This window comes from Apteryx rowi, unplaced genomic scaffold (assembly GCF_003343035.1).
Source record: "Apteryx rowi isolate R43461 unplaced genomic scaffold, aptRow1 scaffold_181, whole genome shotgun sequence".
NCBI lineage: Eukaryota > Metazoa > Chordata > Aves > Apterygiformes > Apterygidae > Apteryx > Apteryx rowi.
The window spans coordinates 1,292,173-1,317,763 of record NW_020448097.1 but is presented as its reverse complement, the minus strand read 5'-3'; the positions used below and the strand labels follow the sequence as shown (position 1 = coordinate 1,317,763).

At 38.8% G+C, this 25,591-nt stretch overlaps 1 protein-coding gene across 7 annotated transcripts in view; it reads right to left on the bottom strand.

Annotated features, from left to right (window-relative positions):
* Window positions 1-19,453, bottom strand: part of BEND2 (BEN domain containing 2) — a 29,106-nt gene extending 9,653 nt beyond the window's left edge. Inside the window, exons 1-9 of one of the 7 annotated variants that reach the window (XM_026061505.1) lie at window positions 18,607-18,905; window positions 16,128-16,414; window positions 12,418-12,573; window positions 8,016-8,176; window positions 6,910-6,981; window positions 6,635-6,709; window positions 4,411-4,515; window positions 1,822-2,323; window positions 375-575 (exon numbers count right to left, since the gene is read on the bottom strand). In XM_026061505.1, coding sequence (XP_025917290.1) covers window positions 375-575; window positions 1,822-2,323; window positions 4,411-4,515; window positions 6,635-6,709; window positions 6,910-6,981; window positions 8,016-8,176; window positions 12,418-12,481 — 1,180 coding nt within the window. In that variant the 5' untranslated portion in view covers window positions 12,482-12,573; window positions 16,128-16,414; window positions 18,607-18,905. Of the gene's footprint in view, window positions 1-374; window positions 576-1,821; window positions 2,324-4,410; window positions 4,516-6,634; window positions 6,710-6,909; window positions 6,982-8,015; window positions 8,177-9,279; window positions 9,376-12,417; window positions 12,574-16,127; window positions 16,415-18,484; window positions 18,543-18,606; window positions 18,906-19,255 lie in introns of those variants that run through there. The other 6 variants (XM_026061500.1, XM_026061503.1, XM_026061506.1 and 3 more) reach the window with 6 other exon arrangements.
* Window positions 19,454-25,591: the final 6,138 nt, after the last annotated feature.

Below are 25,591 nucleotides of genomic sequence, written 5' to 3'. Positions count from 1 at the left end.
GACAGAGAACCTTTGTCCCAGGTGTACCATGGCCACTCAAAAACAGAAAACCATGATCACTTACAAGTTGTAATGAAAAGTTTAGAAACAATTAGCATGACTGATGAACAAGAAGTAAATGAAACTAGGAGAAATTAGAAGCGTTTCATCCATATCGAAGAATTCAAAATGAACATCAAGAATTACAAGGCAGGTATTTCTCTCAAAACCAAAGAACACAGCAGTGTGGAGCACATTCACTGCCACATTTACCAATTTAGCAATTGCTAGACAATGATTAACAGAATCAGAGAGACCAGGACATCTTGTAAGTTAAGAACTACAGTAACTATTGAAGAAGAAAGTAAACATATGAATTTCAAAAGGCAACATACCTCTTATTGCAGCGATTTTGTTAGGGTCCAAAGTTCTGCGCCCTCGTGCGCTCACTCCCATAATGCTACACAATAATGTTTCCTTGGGGAACAAGACACGGACCAAGTAGCGTGCTGCATACTTTGGTTTAGTCTTTTGCCGAGCTTTCATCAAATAGTTTCCAAGAACTTTCACATTTCTCAATGGGTCACCGACATACTCTTCATAAAACAAAAGCAATTAAAGAAAAGTCAAGTGAGTTGTTAAAAAGGAGTACTTTTTCAAACTGCTTCTCTTAAGATGCATCAAGTTACAGATAAGGAATTCTCAGTGTTCTCTAGTGCAACTCATTATATTATATATTACTTATCTTTGCACATACAGAAGACATAGAAGCAGCTTTAAATTGGAATGCTAAAAGAAATAACTTTTCAGTTCATACATGAACTCAACATAGCTAACTGAAATAATAATACAATACAATACATAATAATAATGCAATACAATAATAATACAAAAATACAAAAGAAAATACATTAAGAACATAAGAGGTCCAAATGCTCAGATTGGTCCATTTTGCACATGTGCATGTTTTTAAGACAATGACCCATGAAGAATGGCATATATGGCATATACATATACAACACAGCTAAATCATACACCATGTACAAACTCACAGATAGGTATCTTTGAGCATTTCGTCTACTACTCATGCAGCTCATCAGCCGTATGATAAAATTATTTTCAGACCAAAACCAACCAAAATCTCATAACCCAGCCTTCCACACAACTCAGGGCATCTTAAAACCTAATGCATTTCTTTATAACAAACAAGCACATGCAAAAAGAGCAGCATATTTATACTTTATAATGCAATGACCTATGGAATTCTTTTTCATTTTCTGTGGAATTAAGTATGTCAAAATAAATCACACACTGGAGGAACTGAGGATGAAGAGAAACTCTCACTGATAAAATGCTCTGCAGGAAGAAAATAGGTACTTCCTTCACACAAGTCAGTTAAGTTGTTTTCTTAAATGCAGATCATGTATACGAGTCATACGTCTCACTGAACTTTACCAGCAATCTGATTTGTCTTTTTAAACATAGGCATAGTATGCATATACTACTGATGACAAGTATACAGGTCAAAACAGTTTATATCAAGCATACTGAAAAAGAATAGGGCTAGTACTGTAAATCAAAGGCTTGCGTTATTCTATACAACTACATATACACTGTATAGAGGCTTTAAAGTGATTTCTGGCATATTAAACATTCCCATTAATATTTAAAATTCTTGAAATAAAAGTATTTCATTATACAAATGCTTGTAATGCAGCTAGTTCTGCTCCTTTACTTTTGTTAAATAATGATAAATGCATTTCTTTAGGCTTTATTTATTTTTTTATAAGCAGCATTTTATTTTTCAGTCTATTCTTCTGATTATCTATTACAAGAACTCACCAAAGCTAGGATTTATTGAGACTGAAGAAGATGGCAGCTCTTTACTAATATTCACATTCCCAGATGCATTTCTGTAGTTCACCAGCACAGCGTTATTTCCCAAATTGGTCTCAGAAGATGGTGGCATCACTGGTGAAGAAGCAATGTTGACAGTGCTTTCCACAACTGTAGTTGCAAGATTTGATCGTGAAGGAAGGTCAGGGATCCCATTAGTTGCTGTGTATGGTGAATGCAACGAATGAGTAGAAACTATAGTGGGGAGTGGTGGGCTCTGCCTTAGAACAGGCTGCTGCGATTCAAGTTGAAGCGTCTGTTGAACACGTTTTATTGTGGAGTTGACCTGAACATGGCCCTTTTGCAGAGCAACCCTTATGACTGGGCTATGCCTTCCCTGTCCTGGTGAAGAGAGATGAAGGCTTGATTCCCTTTCCATTGCTTTTTGTACTCCAATTTTTCCTTGGGGCAAGTGACTGGAACTTCTGTACGCAAAGCCAACTGGTCTCTGTAAACATGATTCAGAGAACAATTAAAAGGTTAAATGCTGGTCATTTCTTTCCTTAGCAAACTAGAAAGATTAAATTTTCGTAATTTGCTGTTGGCAACAGACTGTTTATTTAAAGAGTCATTGTCAAGAAGCCAGTGCTATTCCTTTTTCTCCCTCCCTCTAATTTCTTTTATTCTAACTTGTAGTCCGGACACCAGCGGTCTATCTGTTCAGCTTGTAGGTTTCTCAAGCTTTTTTTTCCCTGATGTGCTAGCGCAATCACCTTCTAAAACCTCAATGAAATGTATAATGAGGAAGACTGCTTTGTGGAGGGTTTGTTTTAGTTTTTTAACAAAAAAGAATAGGCAAAAGAAAATTCAGAATTTGTCAACAATTGACCCAGCCTGCTGAATTTTAAGTGGATATCCTCCACTCTAGTGTTAGCTTATTTTTAAATAAAGATGATCAAAACCTATTCATTTTTTCCTCCAGGCTGCCTCTTCATTCTTTACTTGCTAGCTGAAAGCATAAGAAATTCAGATCTTATCTAGGATGGAAAATTCCAAAGTGAATAAAAAAGACAAATTGAGAGATGGGCTGTATTTTCCATCACTTGGAATGCTTTTGTTAAGATAGATATGCACCCTGAAACATCTGTTCTAGATGAAAATAAGTCACTGAGCAAGAGTTACCAAATGTAGTTGATATCCAGTTTTTACAGTGGTCTGATTATATTCCACCCTTGCAACCTTTAAAAAAAAATCTATGACTTGAAGAAAGGTTTATGGGCCTGAAGGTTTGTCCATTTCTCCAGCTGAGTTGATCTAATAAGAAAATAGTACTTTTACCACAAACCTTTATTTATATCCTTAGACAATCACAGGTACAACAAGGCTATTAAAATCGACAGCACTCCTGATAGTTCTAAAGAGAAAATGTTAGCAGAAATTGAGAAAATGGTTGGCAGCCTGCATTTGCTTGCCTCCCCATTACACGATACAGCAATAAAAGTTTTCTTAATAATAATAATAATAAAAAAAGCAGTGTTCAGTTAACTTTTAATCTGAACATTAAAGCAGCTGCCATCCCATACAATCAGACTGGAGGGTAAAAGAGCAGAGGTCATGGGGACCAAGTGTAGCTGGCAGGACCAGGCTTTTCCTTAAATCAGATATTTTTGGATAAATGGCCAGCACAAATGTGGAGCTGTCAGGACAACAACAACAACAAAAACCCAATTCCCAAACAAAACATGATATCCTATTCATAACTGAAATGCATGAAAATGCCACCATTTTCCCCCTCAAATTGAATAGTCTTACTGATGTCTCTATATGTACTGACTCCCAGAATCATGTCTGCCACATAAAAAGCTTTTCAGGGTTGTTGACAAAGAAGGTCATGGAATCCATAATGACCTTTCTCAAAAAATCACCTGTTACATTTTTCTTCTAAGGACTTAGTTACAACTACTTATATTCTGTCTCTTCAGTTAACAGTGGATTAAACATACAGTAACAAAATGGATCAGATGTACTCAGCATCGTGCATTCTTAAAAAAAAATACAGCATTTTATTAGAAAAAATACAATTCTACTGTAACAGATATGACACCACACTGCTGAGATCTAAAAATCAATTAGTTAATTGAACCAGCCTGTGCAAGTGGTACATAAACTTTCTTCTGACTGCAGAAGCCAAGAGATCAACGAAACAGTATACTATACCTAGTAAAGCAGTAATGTCACTTTGAAGCTAGTCACGCTACACCAACATACCCCGCCTAAGACATAAACCAGACATCTCTCTTCTGTCACTACAGATAAGAGTTTTATAGCATCTGCTATGGAACCTGAATTTGATGTGGACCACTGGCTGTTCTATGAGCAGCAGTCAACAGGGACACAAGAGACTGAAGTCAGGGTTAATAAAAAAAAAATCTAGAATAATCTAATTGTAATGGATTCTAAACCTACTGGTTTGCTACTAATTTTAATCTTAGTGAAAGGAGAGTGGTTTTTGTTTTTGTGGGTTTTTTTACACAAGCATCAGAAAGAAAAACAGAATTAAAGGAAAAAAGAACTTCTTAGGTCTTTAATACTCACAGGTTTGAGCAACAGTGGCTTCACACGAGTATGCTGCATTTCAGAGACCTTTCGATGAAGCAGGTCAAATTTTTTATCCAGTTTCTGAATGGCATCATACATGGCCTGACAAAAAAATGAAAGTTGAAAATAATATTGTTTTGCAAGAACCCAATTTAAAGTTTGATTAAGGTGAAATACCCTCCCTAAAACTGGGTAAGATCAGTACATTCTGTAAGCATATTAAAGATTAACTTACTTACAATATGCAAATAACAATAGTAAATATCACATTAAAAAAAAAAAAATCTCAGAGAAGCTTACTCCTGCTACTTTAACATAGCTGGCACTTACAGGTTGTTCTTCCTGCTTCCACTAAATGTTTTATTTTCTCTAATATTTGGTACATTTCATTTTACACTGAAAAGCTATTATTGACAATCTCTAAGTAAGCTGGGTATTACGATATGTTATTTTAAGTCACAATAACTTTCTAAGCATGGTTAAAAGGCTCATAGGCAGTCAGTGAAATATTGATTTCTACATCACTAATGGGAAATGCATTTAGAAAAATACCATCTCTAAAGTAAAATGAGAGAAGGGTAGCTGATGTATAGAGAAATCATCTCAGCCTTACATCTCAGAACAAACAGCACTGAAGTCAATTGCGCCCACATTTTTAATAATCACAGAATAAACGATGAAAAAATTTGAAAAACTACATATTTGATTGAGAGTGTCTGATCTTCAGTCATCCCCAAGCTCATCAAGTTTTCTCTCAGAGGTTAAAAATTCATGTTGCCTTATTTATGCAATCAGGTACAAACTCTTTAAAAGTATTATCTTGAAGGCCCAAATTCTCAGACATAAAAGCCAGATCTATCAAAGCATTCGAAGCCCACCAGTTATCAACACACATTACTCCGTGACACAGGAAAGTTCCTTCTTCAATATTTCTAGGATTTAGCAACTCGAACTAATACTTACACAGCAATTTAGATATGCCATGACAGAATAAAGAAGTTAAAGAATATTAATCCAATATGTATTTTCAAGTTGGATTTCAATATCAGGCACATGTCACCAGCTATTACCACAAAAAATATGCAAGGCCATTATAACTGAAAGAGTTAGAAAAAGGAAATGTGTGTCTTCAACTAACAAAAGCAATTTATTTCATTGCGTGACTGATCTGCAACATAACCACAGACAAAGTCTTAAAAATACGTATGGCTATAAAACCACAAAAGTTGCAGGAAGGATTCAGTGGTAGATAAAGAATTTGAAATTATTTTCAATTTCAGCAAACCAGTTGCTAGGTTTGAAGATCATAGCTATCTTTAAGATTAATTATCCCTAGACAAAGAATCTGTACATCTTCTGGAAACTTACTGGTATCTCAAGGAAGCACTATAAGGCCTTAAATACACGTGGGTGACAAAGGCAATACTGAATGACTTCACGTATCCATAGCGCATACAGACAAGCTTTGGGGCAGATTTACTTGGGGGGAGGTACTACTAATAGGAAAAAGGAGAAAGAACGGGGATAGTAGGCAACAAAAGAGGCTGTAGGAAGTACGTTCCCAGACAAGTGACAAGAACATTAGTTGCACAGTCTTACTCCATTTTCTTCCACACATTGCTGGATATATCCCTAATGAGACTTAGAAGACATTAATAGTTAGCTACAAGACACTCAAATGTTATCCTCTCCAGAGTGAAAGACATTCAGACTGTAGAGCACTGTGACTCTAGTCGCCACAAGTTCTCACCTACATAAATAAGGGATGCTTTTAGTTTTCCACGGTACAGTGATTTTTCAATCTTGACAATTACCACTTCAGAAGTCATAAGCAAAGAACTCACCAAAACCAACGCTACCAGCATTCTGGCATTATTCTAAAAGCAAGCCTCAGGTACTTTCAAAAGCTAGGTGCATGCGACAGTCAAGTCTTCCCCATTACCACGGAGCCCTTCACAAGTCACTAGACTTAACATTTTGTATTAAAACTGAACATTCGAAAAGCATTCATGGCAACTGTAGGGTGAAGAGCTCAGAGTATGAAGAAAGATTATTTTTGATTAAAAAATACTGTAGTTAAGTGAAAGCTAAGATATGAACAACAGGCAATATTGAAGTAGTAGAGTATCAATTACAGATTACAAGTCTTCCCAAAATTTAACTAAAAATTTTGTTTCAAGGTAATTTCAAAGGGGAGGGGAAAAAAAAAAAGAAAAGATACCTGGCAATAACTGAGGACCTCCATAAGAGTTTTCTGCAGATCTCCTGTGTAGGAAGCTTCAGATATGATACTCCCCTTTTTCATTAAAAATAATAAAAGATAGTGTAAGCTAGTCATATCTACACAGCCTCAGGATATCACATTAAGCCAAAAATCCCAACTTCAAGCCTCACATGCTATTTTATTCTACCCCAAAACATGCATCCCAATGCAAATCTTCAAAGTCAGTCAGTCAAAAAAATAAAACACCCCAAAAACACAATCCCAGAACTTACACATTCATAGTCTGGTTCGTACTCATAAATGACACTGTCACTATCTTCATATTCTCCTTCTCCTGTTCTCATCTGGGAAATAATATTAAGAACTTATGTTCTGAATAATGAAAGAATTCAAGCATAAAACTCCACAGAGAAACTGTTAAGAATCCAACTTGGACACTTTCAGAGATATCTATATTCCCTCCACTGCCTAAAAAGAGGGCCAAGGAAATGAAATTTAATCCAGGCATCTCAATTATTATGGGTATGGTTAGGTCACATGAATACTCATCTCATTTTTGGTTTAAGATTATCTTATTTTGGTTTAATATAAATCTGTCGTTAAAAATACATAATATTATATAAATTATTTGGTTATACTGAGAGGTCAGAACTTCATCAGTTTAGGTACTACTTAAGCAGTTTATATGAGACTCCATATGGATTTTTACTCTAATTTAAATAAATCAATTCAAACAAAAATACATATTTATTTCAATGGGTATAATTCTGCATGCAGACACTGTAAAAACACCTATTCACAATCTAAATGAAGTAACTTTTTTACTGCATGAAAACTGCTTCTAGACAGGAACCAACAGTGCCACCATCTGGACAATTTTTACTTTTTTTTCTTTTTTTTGATGGGAGCAGTTCCTGTCCAGCATACATGATGAATTTTGTAATTTGGTCTTTTTTAAGTCATACTTAATCCAGTCTAATTTTAAAAAAAAGAGAGTTAAAAAATTGTACAACTGGCAGAATGTATGCAATCTGTCCTTGGACAGAACTGCTGATGGAGGCAAATCCTTATTCAACATTAAGTTTCAACTCTATTATCCTAATTTACACAAAGACATATTTACTTCTAAATAAGAGCATCCACATGGGAAATCAGTACAAGTTACTTCCCTGTTTGGACTAGCTGTTTTTATACACATGTACTGTATCCAGCACAAGGTTTTACCCTTGCTAAATGCTTCCAGGCGCTACATGGATATCCCACTTCACACTTCTTCACAGTGATTTCAGGGAATGAGGATGGGCAAAGAGAAGAAATGGCATCTCCAATAGCATTGTACTGGCCTCAAAACAAAGGACTATTGTTTGGCTACACATACCACATTCTGTCCCACTAGAGTAGGGGCAAGTCGTTTTCTTTTATTATGTGAAAACACATAATCCATTTTCTCAGGGTTGTGAGCATTTCCTCTCTGCATACTTGCAGAATGGCTCATCTGTGATACCACTCGTTCAGCCAGCATGGATAAGCCTTCGCTTCCTGGAAAAGTGGAAAGAAAGCAAAGCACATCAGCAGGTTTCTGTCACTGAATTAAACATTTGACTAGAAAAACATGCACAGTCACCCATTTCTTAATTTCAGATCACTTGGTTACTTGAGATTTGTTTACTACCATATTATTAAACACTTATTAATCCAATTTCTTTAGGTCTGAAATTGGTAGACTGAAATTAACATCCTTCCAAACTCTCACCAGCCTCCATTTTCGTTTGCCTTGCTTTTCACTGTTGATTTTCAATTCCCACCTCCATGTTCAACTATATTAAGTTGCAAATTCAAAACCCCAACAAAACCAACAAATTGAAATTCAGGCAATGCACTCACAATGCAAAACATGGTTCCCACTATTTGTGGGAACCATGTTTGCTTAGTCCTCACCTGTCCCTTTCCCACCCTTCTTACAAGTTTTTTTTTTTCCTATGGTTTTGTCACCAAATGACTGTGCAATGAAAAAGATCTGGTCCTGCCCTCTCCTCTGATGAGCCAACAGTGTAGAGTGGGGATTCTCAAACATGAGCTGCTCACAACTGGTACACAAAATGCCCCCACCTCTTAAATATGTATGGCCTGGCACACAGAAGCCATCACTCACTGCTACATCCAAGTAACATCCAAGCAACATTTAGAACTATCATCTTGGCGAAAAAACAAAAACAGAAAAACAAAACACCCAAACACCTCATCTAACAACATTTGATAAATTTTAACTGACATGTATAGCTGCAAACAAACTTAAACTGGAATATACCTAGTTTTAAAGGCTCTGAAGACTTTGGCAGACTAAATAATTTTTTCTATAATCGACTGGAAGAAAAAAATATATACACACATATATATATATATTGTTGCATCTTGAAGGAGACTGCTTATCTCATTTTATCCTGGACAAACAGCTAGCTGTAGAGCTAAACCATCAGTACATTGCAAATTGATTCCAAAGGGACAGAAAGAAGACTAAAACTAAGGATTTGAGACAGGGTGATTCATGTATGCTGTAGTCCTGGCCAACAGAATTTTATTTGCTAATGACTGGTTAAAAGTGCAATTCTATAGTGCTTCTTCCCTTTTGTTTAATGTTTTACCTGTTATCCTTCATTTATATTCTGACTTCATCCTATGTTCTTCAGGGCATGGACTCTTCTCTTAAGAGAGTCTGCACGTTGCTTGGTACAACTGGCCTGTGTAGTATAAACATAAGGCTCTAACGCTGCTGCTTGAAGCTTGCCACAGGAACACAGGCAAGGGGAAAGCTGGAGAAGGTATCGCTGTCACTCCTTAAAAGCATGAAGAACCCTGGCATTTTAACTTATACAGTCTAAAAACACAGCTTAAACTAATACAGACTCTCTAACAAAGAACTGCAAAAACTGTTTGTCACTCTTCCCTCCTAACTCTTTTGAAGTCTGCACCCTTGCCAGAACCCACCTTTTGAAGGCTGTTAAATCTTAAAGGACTTTCACAGGTATCATAAAGGGCACATTTCTATTGCCAAACCTGCCTGTCCATCATTTACAGGTTTCTACCTCAAACTTTAAGGAAAGAACTAAAGCAGCTCTTTAAAAAGAGAAATTAAAAAACTCACACTCCTCTAAGAAAAGAAAAAGAAGTAACCAAAAAAGTAACCAAACTATTTCCCTTGATTTCTGTATATTTTAGCTATAGCCTGAGCCAAGCACTATACAAAGAACAACTGTGCAACAGAAGATGTTAAAAGACAAAGAAGACTTAATAAGCTACACGATACCTTGGAAGGGTTCAAAGAAACAAGGAGAAAAACTTAACTAGCATAAAAGACAGCACCAAGTGTCAACCATTCTATCTGCTGTGAAGACTTTTTGGAGATTAGGACAGGTTGAGGTAGTACATTGGAGGACTTTGTGGATGCTTACAGTAAGTTCCTCCAAGTAAAAGGGGCAGCATGAGAAAAAGTACAAAGGTACTTACTACTTTTGCAAAATAATGGAACTAATTTCATGGCCTGCCTGGAAGGAAGAAAGAACATCTCAGAAGTGAATGAGGAGAATAACAATCCAATGGATGGGGACAAGCTAAGAGAACACTGAAAGCAATGACAACAGCTTGTGTTTTACATACTAGAAGAGGTAGCGCCAGAGACAGGATAGAAAAATGGCAGTGTGTTCAACACCATAAACTTAAAGAGATCTTTCTTTGCAGAAAATACTCCTATAGGTATTTCTTGCTAAGTCAAGACTGCATTTGCCAGTATCACTTGCAAAACAGAAAACTGTTTCATTGACTCAGATACAAGTGATGAGAGCCTGAACAAGACCTGTAGCAGAGCTGGAGGATGCTGCACAGAAAATCTGCAGTAGCTAGGTTAGTGTAGTTGATGTCATTTGTAGTCACAACCAATAACTGAATAATAATAAGAAAAAACTGCTCAGTATTTGTTCTTTTGAGTGAAGATTAAAATATTGACCCACCCCTCCCCTTTCCACCCAACTCTGGAGATTGCTTCCTTTCCCAGTTAACCCCACCTATCTATCCTTGCCATATAGATCTAGCTAGTGCTCATCTAAGCACCCCAGAACTAGAGTCTGGGACTTAGCAGCACTCTGTGGAACAAACACTGATACAGGCAAGAAAGCATGTTGAAGGTAGAAGGGGTGCAAGGCAGCAGGATTAGTGCCCAGGCACAGCAAACTCCCTCAAATTCAAGGTACTTTCTGAGACCAAAGCAGAGTGCCACTTCACCTGAAGAAACATGAGGTAGCTGGTTCAATTACATTTTACACTCATTATGGCTGTGTTGAATAAACTCATCAGCTTTCTGATTAGCTGCCCTAATCTAGAGTTAGACCCAGATGTGAGGACTTAAATAGAAATGCGAGCTAAAGTATTGCCCGGTTTTAGGGCATGAATGGATAAGCAGAAAGCATAATGGTAATGTCCTGCAGCATGGGGGAGGAATAAAGACATAGTTCTGCATCTCAGTGATGCTCAGCTTCCTCTGTCAGCTCAGTATCTGTAGGCAAAAAGATATGAGACTAAGAGAAACAAGTTTGCACAGACAGAACCAGATCTGCAAAAAAGATATCAATAAGATGGTGGTTGAAAAAAAAAAAAAAAAGCTGAGAAAATTTCTGTACAAATAGTTAAGTTCAACAGTTACATGCAAGATAAAAGTATGTTGTGCTTTGGCCCTACACCTCACTATACCATATATTAAGTAGACAATACTGAATGCTAGCAATCTACAACAACAGAAGCTGTAAGCCTAGAAGTTACCAAAAAAAACCCAAAACAAAAAAAAAAACCCACTTTGCTGATAATGAAATAATTATTTGTTTCCTGAAACCTAGGCAAGTAACTGTCTATGACAATTTCTTGGTTGGGATTTTTCATTTTTTAAACAGAGCCAAAGAACAGAGCATACCATCCAAACCATTCTCCTTCTCCCCACAAATTTGTTTTCAAACGTAAGTGTACAAGAAAATTAAAATATACTCTACTGACAAGTAAAAGATATAGGAAAGTTTTCAGAAGCACCTAATGACACTAGAAAACAGAGATGTGACTTGATTCTGCTGAAGAGAAATACTGACAAGAACCTCTATAAAGTTATCCGATTGAATAAAAAGATCATAAATACTATCATTTCATTACAGGCATTTTCCTTGCTAACTTTGTAATACTGCTGCTGGACTTACTAGATGCTTACAACAGATATGACTGTCTTTTAATTCACTGTATTTTTTAGCATCCAAAAATCAAAGTCTCTCAGAAGTCTTACACAGTTCTCCACCAGCCTAGACAAAATTCTATCAGCAAAGGCTACTTATAGCTAATAATTTACCACCTTAAACATCCCACCACCATCGTACAACAGTATGGCAGGTGCTCCACTGAATTACATGGGACAGTATCCAAAAGCCTCATCTTTTGGATTGGTTCTTCCATGACATTTATTTTCCAAATTGCATGCTAATCATTAGCTAATTAATTCTTAAGTATATGTAAGAAAGTCTCCTTTTAAACATAATAATATTTCAGAGAGTTCACTATTAATAAAGAGGACCTTTGAAGCAAACAAGTAAGAAGTAGCTCATTTTTACCTTCATTGCCAAACAATTTCTAGCTTTTTAATAAAACATGTTTTAGAGATAGGGGTAACAGAAAACATCAAAGACAGCAACATGAACACACAGCATTGAAATCAGCCATCAACTATTGGATCACAAAAAATGTACACTAATTACCATATGCAAGTTGAGCCACATGGTGAACATCACTGTTTACTTCAGCGTTTTGTTCCATTGACATGCAGCTTTGTGTGGACAGTCCATTTTCTCCATCTTCCACTTCAGAATTGTCAATAATCACTGCTTCAACATCATCCTCAACGCTCACAGAATCTATTAGCATACACAGAAAGAGAAATAGATAAGACTGGATATTATTCTGCGTATCAGCTGTAGTACTTTTATCATATCTAGAATAATCCGAGTTGTACCACAGTTTAATTTAAAAGAAACGGTTTCAGTTCAGTGTTTAAATGTGAAGTCACTTTTAAGCACAAAGGTCTTAACAGGCACTAGCAGAGGGAGCAGCTTACTATTGCGTGGGATTCCTGAAGATACTCAGTACCTAACTCTTCCTACAGAATCCAGCTTTAACAAGAACAGCCGATAACATGCACTTCTGAGAATTCCCCTACTATTTACATTCAAGCATCCAACAGGGAAAGAAACACCAACTGATTTGTTTTTGAAATTACTCTTCCATAAATAAAAGCGTTGAAGACATTTGAAACAAATCAGCCTACAAATCCTAACTGCATACATCATATTCATATCAAATCAGACAGTGGTTCTCAATATGGGATGAAAGGCAGAAACACTGAAGGCGTATCTTCTGGACCAAATTCTTCCATTTAACCAAGATTTTCCAGTTTTTCCAATTCCCAAGAAAACATGTTCTGGTATCAGAATTCTTGTATCTGGCATCTGACAGGGGGATTTATTCCCAATGAAACAAATTAATGGAAAGAATCACACACTAAAGCACTTAAGTTAGGAAGTGTAACTGAAATTCAGCCAGCACACATGCATAATGACACTCTAATTATATGAACACATGCTGTATTTTCCACAGGATCTCTGCCTCACTCAGTGCATAGGATGGAATGAACTTTAGGGATGAATCAGGACTGTATAATGAGTGCAACAGTGGTTTGCTTCTTTACTCTTGTACAAAAATTTCACTCCAAATCCTACTCCCTTCCCTCTGTTCCAATTTCTCAAGAGACCAAAAGGTGGGGAAAAAGGCTGTATTTCACAGACCATAATTTTTTTCACTTTGGTTAATACTTCCATCTAATTCAGAAAAACTGATACAGCAGGGTTTGGATTTGGCTGTCACCAGATTAGGAAACACTGCTTCACCAAATTAAGGGCCTATTCAGAGAGACTCAATCATTTTGGAGTCAATGGCTACATTTATAGTAGTAAACGAGGCCACTTGTAAAAACTCGTTTGGGCATACTCACCCTGGGGAAAAAAAAAAAAAAAAATCGTGTGGCCAGAAACTGGGACATGCCACTTAGGTTCTAGGTCAGAGAATAGTCTTTGGACAGTTTTAATTAGATGTAGAGAAGTAACCAACAGGACTACTTGTAAATCTGATTTAGGCACAGACTTTAGCAAAACGAACACTTTTTTTGTTGACACACTTAGGGTTCTATCTATGGGAACGATTTCACAGAGAGGTGAGAAAAGTGCATCTGCAATGAAGTGTGAATGGAATCCTCTCTGCCAAATTCTCCTATCAATATGTCACGTAACCTTATGAGCTGACCTACCTGGGTTTCTGCAATCTTCTTGCTATTCATCTATTTAGTTAATGACACAACTTGTGCGCTATTTCTGTGACTCCAGGATGCAAAAAAATTATCTGTGTGTCCATAATGCTTCCCACAAATCTCACACCTCACTTAGGTGCTGTACTTTGTTCTGTGGGAAACAGGGCAGGCAAATCAAGCCTACCTGACACCAGCAACTGTCACACAAGTCTACAGCAGATACAGCAACAGGCACAAAATAAGATATTCTGTGAAATCAGCATGGGACAAAGGCAAAAAAGCTCCAAGACAAGTATGATCAAATGTCAGGAGAGCTTCGAAAACTGGTTGATACTAAAAGCAAAGCTCAGTCCATCTTCCATACCCTCCACCATCTCATAGCTCAAAAATGTTTTGTCTGTTCTGCCTAGAAGATTTGTCAATAAATACTAGCCGGTTAAAAAAAAAAAGTTCTCAGGTTATAGTCCCATATATACCTTATTCAGGCAAGGGAGATCAACGTTTTTAAACATAGCACCAAACAATATGAAATGCACATCCACCTCTCTCGAGCAGAAACCACAAACTGTGATTAATTCATGCTCTTGGGGGTGGGGGGGGCAGAAATCAGAGTAAGATAAAGCTATCAAAATACTTTTAACTTGTGACTTGAATGAAGATACAACCACATTTCCTGCGACAAAGAAAATTATCAAGTTCACTGCACTTATTAACTCCACTGACACAAGGTATCCTGACATGGATATTTAGAGGTTTCCAATAAGTCTTTAAAGGAAGTTATAAATAAAAAAAAATATTTTAGGTTTATACAGTTCAAATAGGGGTTTTACTGTGAATTACACATTATAATGAGACTTACTAAATAGGCTGGTTCCTCCACTTATTGCAATAAATTGTCAGTTTAAGAAATTTCTGAATTTCTGTTAGAAAACTGAAATGACAGTCATTTTAAATTTAGAAAACATCACTAAACAAATTTCCTGCTCAGACTCAATGCATGCTCTGGGTTATACAGTATAGAATACGACAAATTATTTTTAGTAAAGTAACTTTTAGTAAGGTGCTATAATCTAAGGTAGAGCTCATAAAAATTGTACTGTACAGAAAGCTAGTTGTGGACAGAATGGTGTTGTGAAACGACCAACTTTGGATTCCAAGACTGACGGTGCTCTAATTTAACAACTGTTTATGCTCATTATTTAGGATCCTTTCAGCATTATTTTCTGCAAGAGCTCTTCTTCGCTTCTGCACAAAACCATCAGGTAGCAGCTCTTTGTAGAAAGCAAAAGGTACTTAAATTCAGGCCTAGCTTTCTTAGTGATTTACAAGCAAAATGTTCAACTACATATCTAGCTCTGCCTCAGAAGTTATACACTAAGCTATTGCTTTTATCCAGCAAAATAAAAACAAGTATCATAAAGAATTTATTTCCAGTAACCAATAGAGAAATATATTTAAAAGTCATTATGACTTGAAAATCTGATGATCAACTTTGGAAGCTCTGTCATTTGGTCAATAGCCTCCAGCAGCCAAATGACTGCTTACCTTTTTGATACTGCTCCTTAACCTATCCCCAAATCAAAGTACAGTAGTATATGCTTTGGTGAAAAGAGTTCAAACAGATAATAGTTCTGTTTCTCTTTATCTGACTAAACTGCAACATAAACAAAAACAGAGAAAAAAAGGATCATTTAGTAATAAAAAGAGGTTGATATAAAACATCTTGAGAAAGATATTAAAAAAAAAAATTTTTTTTTGAAAGATTTCAAAGCTGGACTGCTGCAGAGAAACTATTCTGGAAATTACTAATGAAACACTGACCTCACACACAGAACTGAAAAGTTTCCACAGCCTAATTCTTCCAGGTATAAGGCTCCAATCATAGCCCTCAATTTTGCTATTTTCAAACATCTGAGATGAATTTTCCTGGATTAATATATTTTGTGAACATTTGCAGGGTAAGGAGGGAAAGCAGCCTACACATTTTTCAGAAGAAACTCAAGGATAATCAAACACTACAATCCCTTAATTGAAAATTTCCAATCTCTGAACGCTTTTGAACAAAACTTTTTACACAGGAGAACCATTTACCTTAAATCTGGGACCTACCTTTTCTATTCTAAAAGATGAACCTATCAAGTTATAAATATCTGAAAAGTCAGAGTGTGCAAATGACCAATTAACACCAGGTTAGTAAGTATTTGCTATGTTTTCCAAATTTTCTAATCCATCTTGGGCAGATTATTAGACTCTTCCCTGGGATGGTTTCTCCTGGCTGACAGATCACTAGGTAGAAACTGACTGTCTGGAAGCAATTCCTTTTCTGCACTCTCCTCTGTGTCCAGGAGAAGGAGACATTAGACAGGAACCCAAGTGGAAGGGTTGGAAGGTCTCAGCTAGTGGGGAGAGAAGCAGAAAAGATGAACTTGAAAAAAATAATAAATTAATTAAAAAACCCTCACTTTGTATCCTCTACAAATCACATTCCAAAACAAATCAAGCAAAGCAACCCTAATCAAAGAAATAAAGGATGTATATTAAAGAACTGATCTGGGTTAAAACTACCTTGCAAAAGCAAAGATAGCTAGCATTAACTTGGACCATGTCTAGATCCTGTTTGATTTATGACCACTTAGGCCAAAACAAGAAATGGAACTAATGCAAGGGGAAGACAGGGACAATAGCATCATGCTGCCACTAAAAGAAGTCATCATCTCAACCTAGCTTCAAGTAATCATTTACAACATTAATTCAACCTCACTGCAGACATAATTGAGATAGTCCTTATATTTCAGTGTACTATTATACTCAAAGCTGTGAGTACAGAAGTACAACCAGAAGTGATGCATCAGCTGAAGCGTGAAGACAGTTGACTACTTTTCCTTCCCCAAGTACATTACTAATTAAACATACCACATATGCCAGTGGGATAAGGAAGGGCTTGTACTGAGTCAGACATTACCTGATGAATGCCCGCATTTATTGCGGAAGCAGAAATGTGGGTAATCATGAGGTATGGAACTGCAAAAAGAGAGTGGATGATCTAAGGGGCTTAAGGAGCTGAAGAGCGCCAAGTAGTACTGAATTCTATCCCAGCCACTACAACAGAGCTCCTGTGTACTGCTAGCAAAATCACTAAAATCAAACTTTTCACAGAAAGCCAGTGTTTGTTCTTCGTTTTCTAGGCATTCAGTTAGACACATCTCTATCCTTCTGCAAATGCAATCTCCATACTCCCAAATGCAACTGACAGCAATGGGAACTATGTACAAAACACACTAAATTTTATAAAGATGCCCAAGTACTGCACTCAGAAAAATTAAGTACCATCCATCTCAAAGTGGGTCCCTGAATTTAGCATACTTCTGATAATTTTGTCCTTAATCTAGATAGTTACTTATCTGTAACACAATGCTAGAATACCTTACAAGAGATAAAATACTTATTAACATTTTCTGAACACTTAAACAATAGTGAATTTAGAGTTCTGTACTCAGAATTTTCATGACTGAAATTTACAACAGATTAAGAAACTGGGATCATATATTGAGCAAATACAAACCAATTACTATGTTTAGCAGCAGTATAATGAAACCGTATTTCCTGTGGCTTTAAGTTTCATACTTGGATTATCAAGAGGCTAATAAGATCGAAACTCAAGGTAAAACAAGCCACACAAAGGATTTCCTGATGTTTAATGAGATTTGAGATCATACTGTATCTCTAACTGAGGAATATTTTTAACAGCACCTCTTTTTTACTGCCAAGGAATTTAGGAAAGGTTAATATTTCTCAGATTACTAAATCACAGCCAAAGTCTATCAAGAGATTGAAAAATTACAGAGGCCAATGGAAAAGGAACAGACATGCAAGACACTACATGCTACATTTACTTGATGAGGACTGGATCAGGACTGCTCTGTTCCCACCCTCTTACCTCTCAGTTCCATGCCTTTACTTCATGTTGGCACTGACATTTGTGCAATTGTGCAGTGAAACGGCCAAAACCTTCCTCAACCAAAAATAAAATTAGGTTTTAGCCAGAAAAGCTCCCTGAACCATGAACAGAAGCATCTTGGCCATCAGAACAAGAGGCAACTGGAACCTCTTGACTAGCATAGAGGTTGGGGCTGTGATAGCAATGACAAGTTAAATGAGTTTAGGCTGATGTGAGGCTATATAACCATTATTCCTTGGGAGTGCAAGCTGAAGTATTAGTATGTAGTCCACACAAATATACCTGCTTTAGTATTTAATAAAATCCATACAGGTCTAAAATACATAAGTTACGCTAGACCTTGGGTCTTCATATTGAAAAACCATCGGATAGGTCTTACTTTTGGCAGCATTACCCATCGCCATTGGTAGTCAGATTTTGTATCTAAGCAACTGCAGACTTAGGGGCCTGCCAGGGTTGAAACACTGCTGTTCTTCAGCAAAGTCTCCCCATTCATCAGGACGCTCACCCGCCATTTGAAGACTGAAGACAGTTAAAACTTTCCCCACGGCAATTTACGCAACTGCTGCTGTCACCTACTGGCCGTGTCCCATGAGGTAACCACGCTTTGCATTCTGACCGCCACATTACCTCTTCTTACCACACTGCTGTACGTAACTTCACTGAAAGACACTTGCTTCTACCCCCGCAGGCGCAGAACCAAGCATGGCCCCCACCTCGGGCCTCTCGCACGCTTTACGCCGCGGTGTTTGGCCTGGCTGTGGAAGGAGCGACGGTGCAGAGACGCCTTGGGGGTAGCGTGCCCCCAGGGAAGACCTGAGCACTGCGGGCAAGCCGGGAGCCCGTAGGGGCGCGGACGCGCAGCCCCGGGCGCTCCCGCACAGCCGCGCCAGGGAAGAGCCGAGGCGAGGCGAGCCGAGGCGAGGCGAGCCGCCCGCCCGCCCCCTCCCCCAAAGCCGCGGCGCACGCCCAGACCGTTAACGGTACCAGCCCCCACCCCCACCCGCAGTCACAGCCCGCGCGGCACCTCCAACCGCCCGCGCGCGCCTCCCGCCCCCTCCGCCAGCGACGCGGCGCCGACGGGCAGCAGGGAGAGCCAACGGCAGCGGCCCGCCGCGCCGCGGCCGGCCAATGGGAGCGGGCCCCGTAGGCGTGGCTTGGCCGGCTCCGCGAGGAGCGTTGGGGCCGTTGCGGACGATGAGGGAGCGTTTTGTAGGCGCCGGCGGCTCCCAGCGCGTCCGCCCGGCCGCGGCGGAGCGGCGGCGGCCGGCAGCCTTACCCTCGGCGGACATGGCTGGCGGGGCGCGGGGTCCGTCTCGGGCGGGCAGGGCGGCGGAGCGAGCCGGGGCTCCGGCACAGGCAGGTGTGGCCGGAATGCGGCGTTGGGAACGGAAGCGGCTTCTCCGACGTGAGCAACAAACTGTTTTGAGGCAGTGCGGCTGCGCGCTGGGCACAGGGGCGCGCCTGGCAAACGGGAGCCGGGTGGGCGGAGGCGGCGCCGCCCTCTCCCTCTGCCGCCCGCCGCTCCCGGGGCCGCGGCCTCGCCCCCGCCCGCCCCGGCGCCGGAGGTGCGATGCCGGGCCGTGCCTCTCGGCGGCGCCCTGGGCCGGCCGCCGCCCGGGGCTGCCCCGCTGCGGCAGCGGCCGCGCCGGGGCCGGGCCTCTCCCTGTGCTAGGAGAGTAATGCGGCCTGTTGATGGCTTTTTCTGTACTTGTCTTTGCGGCCCTGCCATATTCCCTGCTGGCCCATCCCTGGCTAAAGGCAGCTGGTTTCTGGCAGGCTCCTCGCTCTCCCAGGAACAGGGGAATGGATTCACATTTGGTGAACCACCAGATCACTTCAGATTCACTTTCGGTGATTTAAGCCATCTACTGCAATGCGCTGTTACCTCAAAGTCAGCTTCCAAACGTGTAAAAATGGTTCATGCTGTAAATGCCATGTGGTCCTATCAAATAAGAGACTTTCTGTTTCGACTTTGTGAAAGGGTTCTAACATTGATGAATTATCAGCAGGAGAGAGATCCTCCTGTTGCTCCTCAGATTTCATGTTGGTGAACTAGTTTTTTTTTAAAAAACAAAACAAGGTGCCTGGTTTTTGATTAACTCAAGTTTTGATTCATTTTTATATGGATGTACTTAAACTTTCTACCAAACATTTGTAAGCGTATCACTTTCTATTTTCATAGTTTAAAGCTCATATCTGAAAGATTCAGGTCAGACAGAATTCTGAAAGATTTAAAAGCTGTCTTTTCTTTGTCATTTAGCAGTGTTTCTATTTGCTTCCAGTACTGGTGAGAAAGGTGGAATAGCTATAGTGTATGCAGCTAATTGCTTATCTGTGAGAAAGTTTTGTAATAATTATGTATATATAAAAGGACTATTTATAGACTTAGCCTTATTTCCTCATAAGTATTTTGAGAAGACCTGAAGGATTAATTATTTTCTTTATCCTCTTATGATCTTCAGTAGGTTTTAAAGCCTTTTCTCTACTTGAAATTGAGAGCAAGGTGGTAGACAGGCATCTTCAAGCCCAATTTACAATCACATCAGTGCAGTACATCCAGTTCCTTGTGCAATTGGTTCTTCCCAAAAATGCATGTCAGGCTTTTTTGATGCTTTACAGTTAAAGTACTGTGCTGGAAGAGCATTGAATAAGCTAAGAACTTCACTTTCCCATAAAGCTTGAGATGATGGGAGAATGGCCAAGTAATAGGGAAGCACAGAAGCCGTTATCTTCCTATTTTTTTTTTATTCTGCAGAAACAGAGGAAAACTTCTTTTATGATAGGGCAGCATGTTGTATGGCAATAAGGAAGCAGACCCTGAAAAGAATGTTTTGGGAACAGGTAGGTCTTGGGAGGCGGCAAGACTGAACGGGGAACGGAGACACAGGCTAAAAGGACAGTTAGGAGTGGGATAAGAAGTGAAGTACGGGAGCAAAGGATAGGGGATACTGATGACTATGTAAAGAAAGTATTCAGGACAAGGATAAAGAAATGTTAGATTTGAAAGGAGACATTGAAAAAGTTTGTATGGATATCTGGTTTCTGTAGTCTTGTGGAGCAGAGGTATTTGGAGGAGCTAATAGAAGAAAGATATTTGGGGAAAGGCTAAGAGGAGCACAATCTTTAAGAAGACAAGCTAAATTAAAAGGAATTATTTGATAAACAAGCGGCCATAACGTTTCTGTTCTGAGTTATAGCGTATTGTTTTAGAAAGTCTTGCCTTGAGGATATCAAGTGGTAGGCATCCTTCTACGTTTCTACAAATATTGTTTCAGTGGCTTACTAATCATGTGAAAGGAAGGATGGATTTGAAAATAAAAACTGGAGGAGTTGGAGATAGGCAGCAGGCTTTACAGGGGAGTCACCTAATAGTTAATGCATTAACAGAGCGAAGTCACAGTTTCAGAAGGAGTGAAAAAAAACCCTGATCTACAAAGCATTTATTTTTCCTGGATCGGTTTTCAAAAGAACTTTCCTGGAATTAATGTGTTGGCCATCTTTTCTGTTAGTTATGGTTATTCTATCCAATAAAATCAAAATATGAATTTCTCTACTTTGTTTCTGATACTTCTTCCTTTCAGGTTTGAAACTTGGTATTTTGTATTGTCAGACATTTCAAATGGCGAGTGAAGTTTTAGACTGACTATTGGCCTTCATAGCTCCCCAGACTTGTTTTGTGCCTTAAGCTGAGGAAAATAACAGAAATTACAGACTAAATTTACATTATCAGGATTTGTTTGATGTTTCAGCTGGCTTTGCAATGTGAAATGCCCAGAACTGGATCATGTTATTAGGATAATATGGTTTCGCCTCAGTGTTTAGAGGGTATGGTCTATATTTCATTCACTTTGCTTTGGATCAGCCCTTAAATTATATATCAAAATCACAAAAATAGTGAAAGTACGAAGTCGAAGAAAGGGCTCCAGATGATTCCTTTTCATTTCTCTAACATTTTAAAGTGGTCATAAAGCCATTTGTATTCATTACTTGTAAAAAAGGGGTATCTGACTACTACTCAGTAAGCCTATAATGAACACGAAAAGGAGGTACTTCTAAAAAGAAGAAAGTAAAAAGAAATACTTTTTTTTTTTTAATGGTAAAGGATGAACACAAGATGCTAGTAGTAATGTAATAGTCCTGTACCAGCTTGTTAAATACATAAACAAACTCGATTGCTCAGGAAATGAATGCCTTATTTGTTCAGATTTTGAATGTTCTTTATTCATAGAAATTTTTTTTACCCAATGATTTTTTTTTTTCCGCTTTGGAGGTTTGTAATAGAACTAAAAGCTAAGCCAACTGACTCAGATTCAGTGTGACTAGCTAGCAAACAGGCCAAGCCACAGTTTCTACTATGTTACCTTCATAATTTTCTGTCTCAGTAAAAACTATAGTGTGAATTTCCACAGGAAACTCATTGGATGATTGCTTATTTTGTAGATGGGTGTTTTTCGAGTGCTATAAAAAGGAAGCAGCCTAACTCCAAATCAAAACTATCACAAAACTGTTACTAGAGGGCTAGGCTTCTCTTATTTGTTCAGGTGCGGTTACCAAAAAGGTTTATTTTTCTGCCTCATTAGTTAACATCTTACAATTAAATATGGAGAATATTGCTGTAATATGGATGAACAGTCTGAATTGACTTCTGAGCTGATGCCAAATGGCATTTCATTGACCATTGTTGCTCTTCTCTTGGAACTGAGGGAGCAATTCCTGCCTCTCCCCCTGCCCCAGCTGAAAATGATAGTGAACTTGAAAGGGAACTATAGAGGCAGTTATTTCCTTGCAGGAATAGTTTATGGTTTATGACCTTTTTGTGAAATGGCAATTATAAGAAGTATTCCTGTCATAGCTGGATAATGTTCTGTTAAATACAAACAAAATCCAAACCCAGTAGCTGCCTGTTTAGAGTGAAAGAGAATGAAGGCTACCCACACATGGCCATCTAGCCATAGCGCTGTCACTACCATCTCTGTCAGCTGTTTTGTACAACCTCTTAATGTATCTTCTGAAAAAGTAGAAAACTTCATTGAGAATGCTGACATCTTTTATAGGATAAATTTGTTTTAACATGATAGTGATTTTCCAACTCTGGAGAAGTTTAAATGCTAATGCAAGTGGAGCGAGTGAGAAAGATTGTATTTAGCTGCTTTTAATTGTTTTGTTACCCTGACCTTGAGCCCATTTTAGGGAATGTGGATTCCTTACAGATATATTTCCTCTTTTTTGTTTTTGGGGGATATAGCTAGATGGTGAAAACCTTTCCATTCCTACTGAAGTAATTAAGACTGACATTTTAAGTCAGCAGAGCTGGATAACTTGCATTCAAGAATTTGAGAGCCGTTTGAAGAATTCCCTTGACCAATAATGTCGGGCACTAGAAAAGTTTCAGGAGAATGCTAACATGCCAGTAGTTAAAAATACAAATGGGACAAGTTGGGTAATTTAAAATTTGCCAGCCTGACTTTAATCCCAGGAAGGTATCAGAGCAGTTAGTACTTTTGTCACCGAGTAAAGAATTAAAGGAGAAAAACAATGCAACCGAAAATGGGTTTATGGAAAACAAAGTCTGTCAAATACTTGCCCATAGTCCTTCTGTAGAAATCAGTCCTGGAACTGCAGTCAGAACTCTGCTGCCCTCTTCCCAGGAAAGAGGTTTTCCCCAGGAGCTGACTAAAGAGATGTTGAGAATAGATGCCTGTTGCTTGCAGGAGCTCCCAAACGTGGCTGTGTTGACAGTGAAGTATTTCAAAGACCAAGCTTGTCACTTGGTTAAGAAAATAACTTGTAAAGCTATGTGTAGCACCACTCACTGGGGGCATGTGACATACCAATGATGAAGAGGCCAGATCCAGAAAAGACTTTCATTCTGGAAACAGGATTTAAACTCCTAAAAGCCCCCACATTCCAAACAAAGGCCCCAAACCACCTTTCTTTCTTTTTCATGGTGGACGCCCAATCCTGAAAGTGCTGTTATCTTCTTGAGTGTCTCTGCCATTCATATTAAAATTCCCTGATTGCCCATGTGCACTGTGCATATCCTTGTGACTGTTGTGGCCTGTTGTTATTCAGCTTCTATGGGACAGACCCTTTGAGAGGCCTGATCTTACAAATTTGATAATCCAGAGTGCCCCTCACTGAAATGGCTGGGCTTCTCACAGGCTGAATTTAAAACAGCAATATTAAAACAGTAGTGCTGCCTGTTGCTGCCCATTGCTAGAATAGCTCGATGGATAGAAAACTCACTGGGTAGTGGGAATTTGCATGTTGTACTCCCTGGAAGAACAGCCTAACTGCTTGCCCGCAGAATGGTCTGTTTTGTCCACTGAAGATGCAGTGCTGTTCTATAAAGAGTCTCTCACCAGGAGAAGAATCAGGAAGATGGATAGCTGTAATCCAGTGGTCAAGCCATTTAATTGGGAAGCTTCCAGTCTTTGCTTCTTGGACACAACATTGTATACAGAGCAGCAGATAAAATGATCAGAAGTACTACTGAGAGCAGGGACAAATACTCGCTACTTGCAAAGAATTCTTCCATTAGTCCCTTCTCTGAAATGGGATTTGTATTGTGGTTGAACGCCTCTTCTTTAGTTCTGATATAAGTGCCAACCAGAAATGGGAATTAAGACATGCCCCACACTTACTAACTCAAGGAGGCCCGCCCCACTTGGTTGCCTGTTTTGATGGCCTCAGTTGCCAACTCATTGAGAACACAATAGGAAGACTGTAGGAAGGTTGGGATCGTTTGGGGGTGGGGGGAGTGTCAAAGGGGCCAAAAATTTAAATGTAGCATCTAAATTTTAACAGCCATGTGCTTTATTATCTTCAGGAAAAAAAAAAGACTTAACTCTTCTTGATGTATACATTCCATATCTATCTATCTATCTATCTATCTATATATATCTGCATAGCATGATGGGATGCTTTGTTGAGAAGCAGGATGGAACAACTTGGGAAGAGCTTGTATATGCAGCTATACTACTTCTAGTATGTAGTTTCTATGTGACTGCATGGGCCTGACTTAGGCCATGTACAGGTACCCCAAAGTACACACCCAAGCCTGGATTTTGCAAAGACTACAAAAGTCACTGATTTTGCATATGTTCTAAAGAGTTGCAGTGATTTCTGTGTGTATATATAAAAAAGCAATGGGTATTTCTTTTATAGTTTAGTGTTTAATCTTCTCTTCCACTGAGCGTGAAAAAATATACAAGCGTGCTGCAAGCAAATGAAAAACAGATGGTGCCTACCATCATGGGCTGAGCTCTTCCTACAGTTCTTGCTTATCTGTATTTCTGGATTGGGAGAGGCACATAATACAACAACAAATGATTTATATAATCATTAACTACTTGACCATCTGGTTAAAACAAATGTTAGGTAAGCTGATTCCCACTTGGACCTGACTTTAGCACCACACCCATAAGGGAAATCTTGATATGCTTGCAAGGCATAATTGCAAATAGCTCGGCTGCATTCCCCAATGATGATTTTTTTCCACATGCTCTAAGACACTAGACCTGCACATTCTGGTTTCTTTCCATATGCACTTTTAAGCACCCACATGCAATGTTGCATAGCTACTCTCAAAATGACAAATGAGACAAAATTT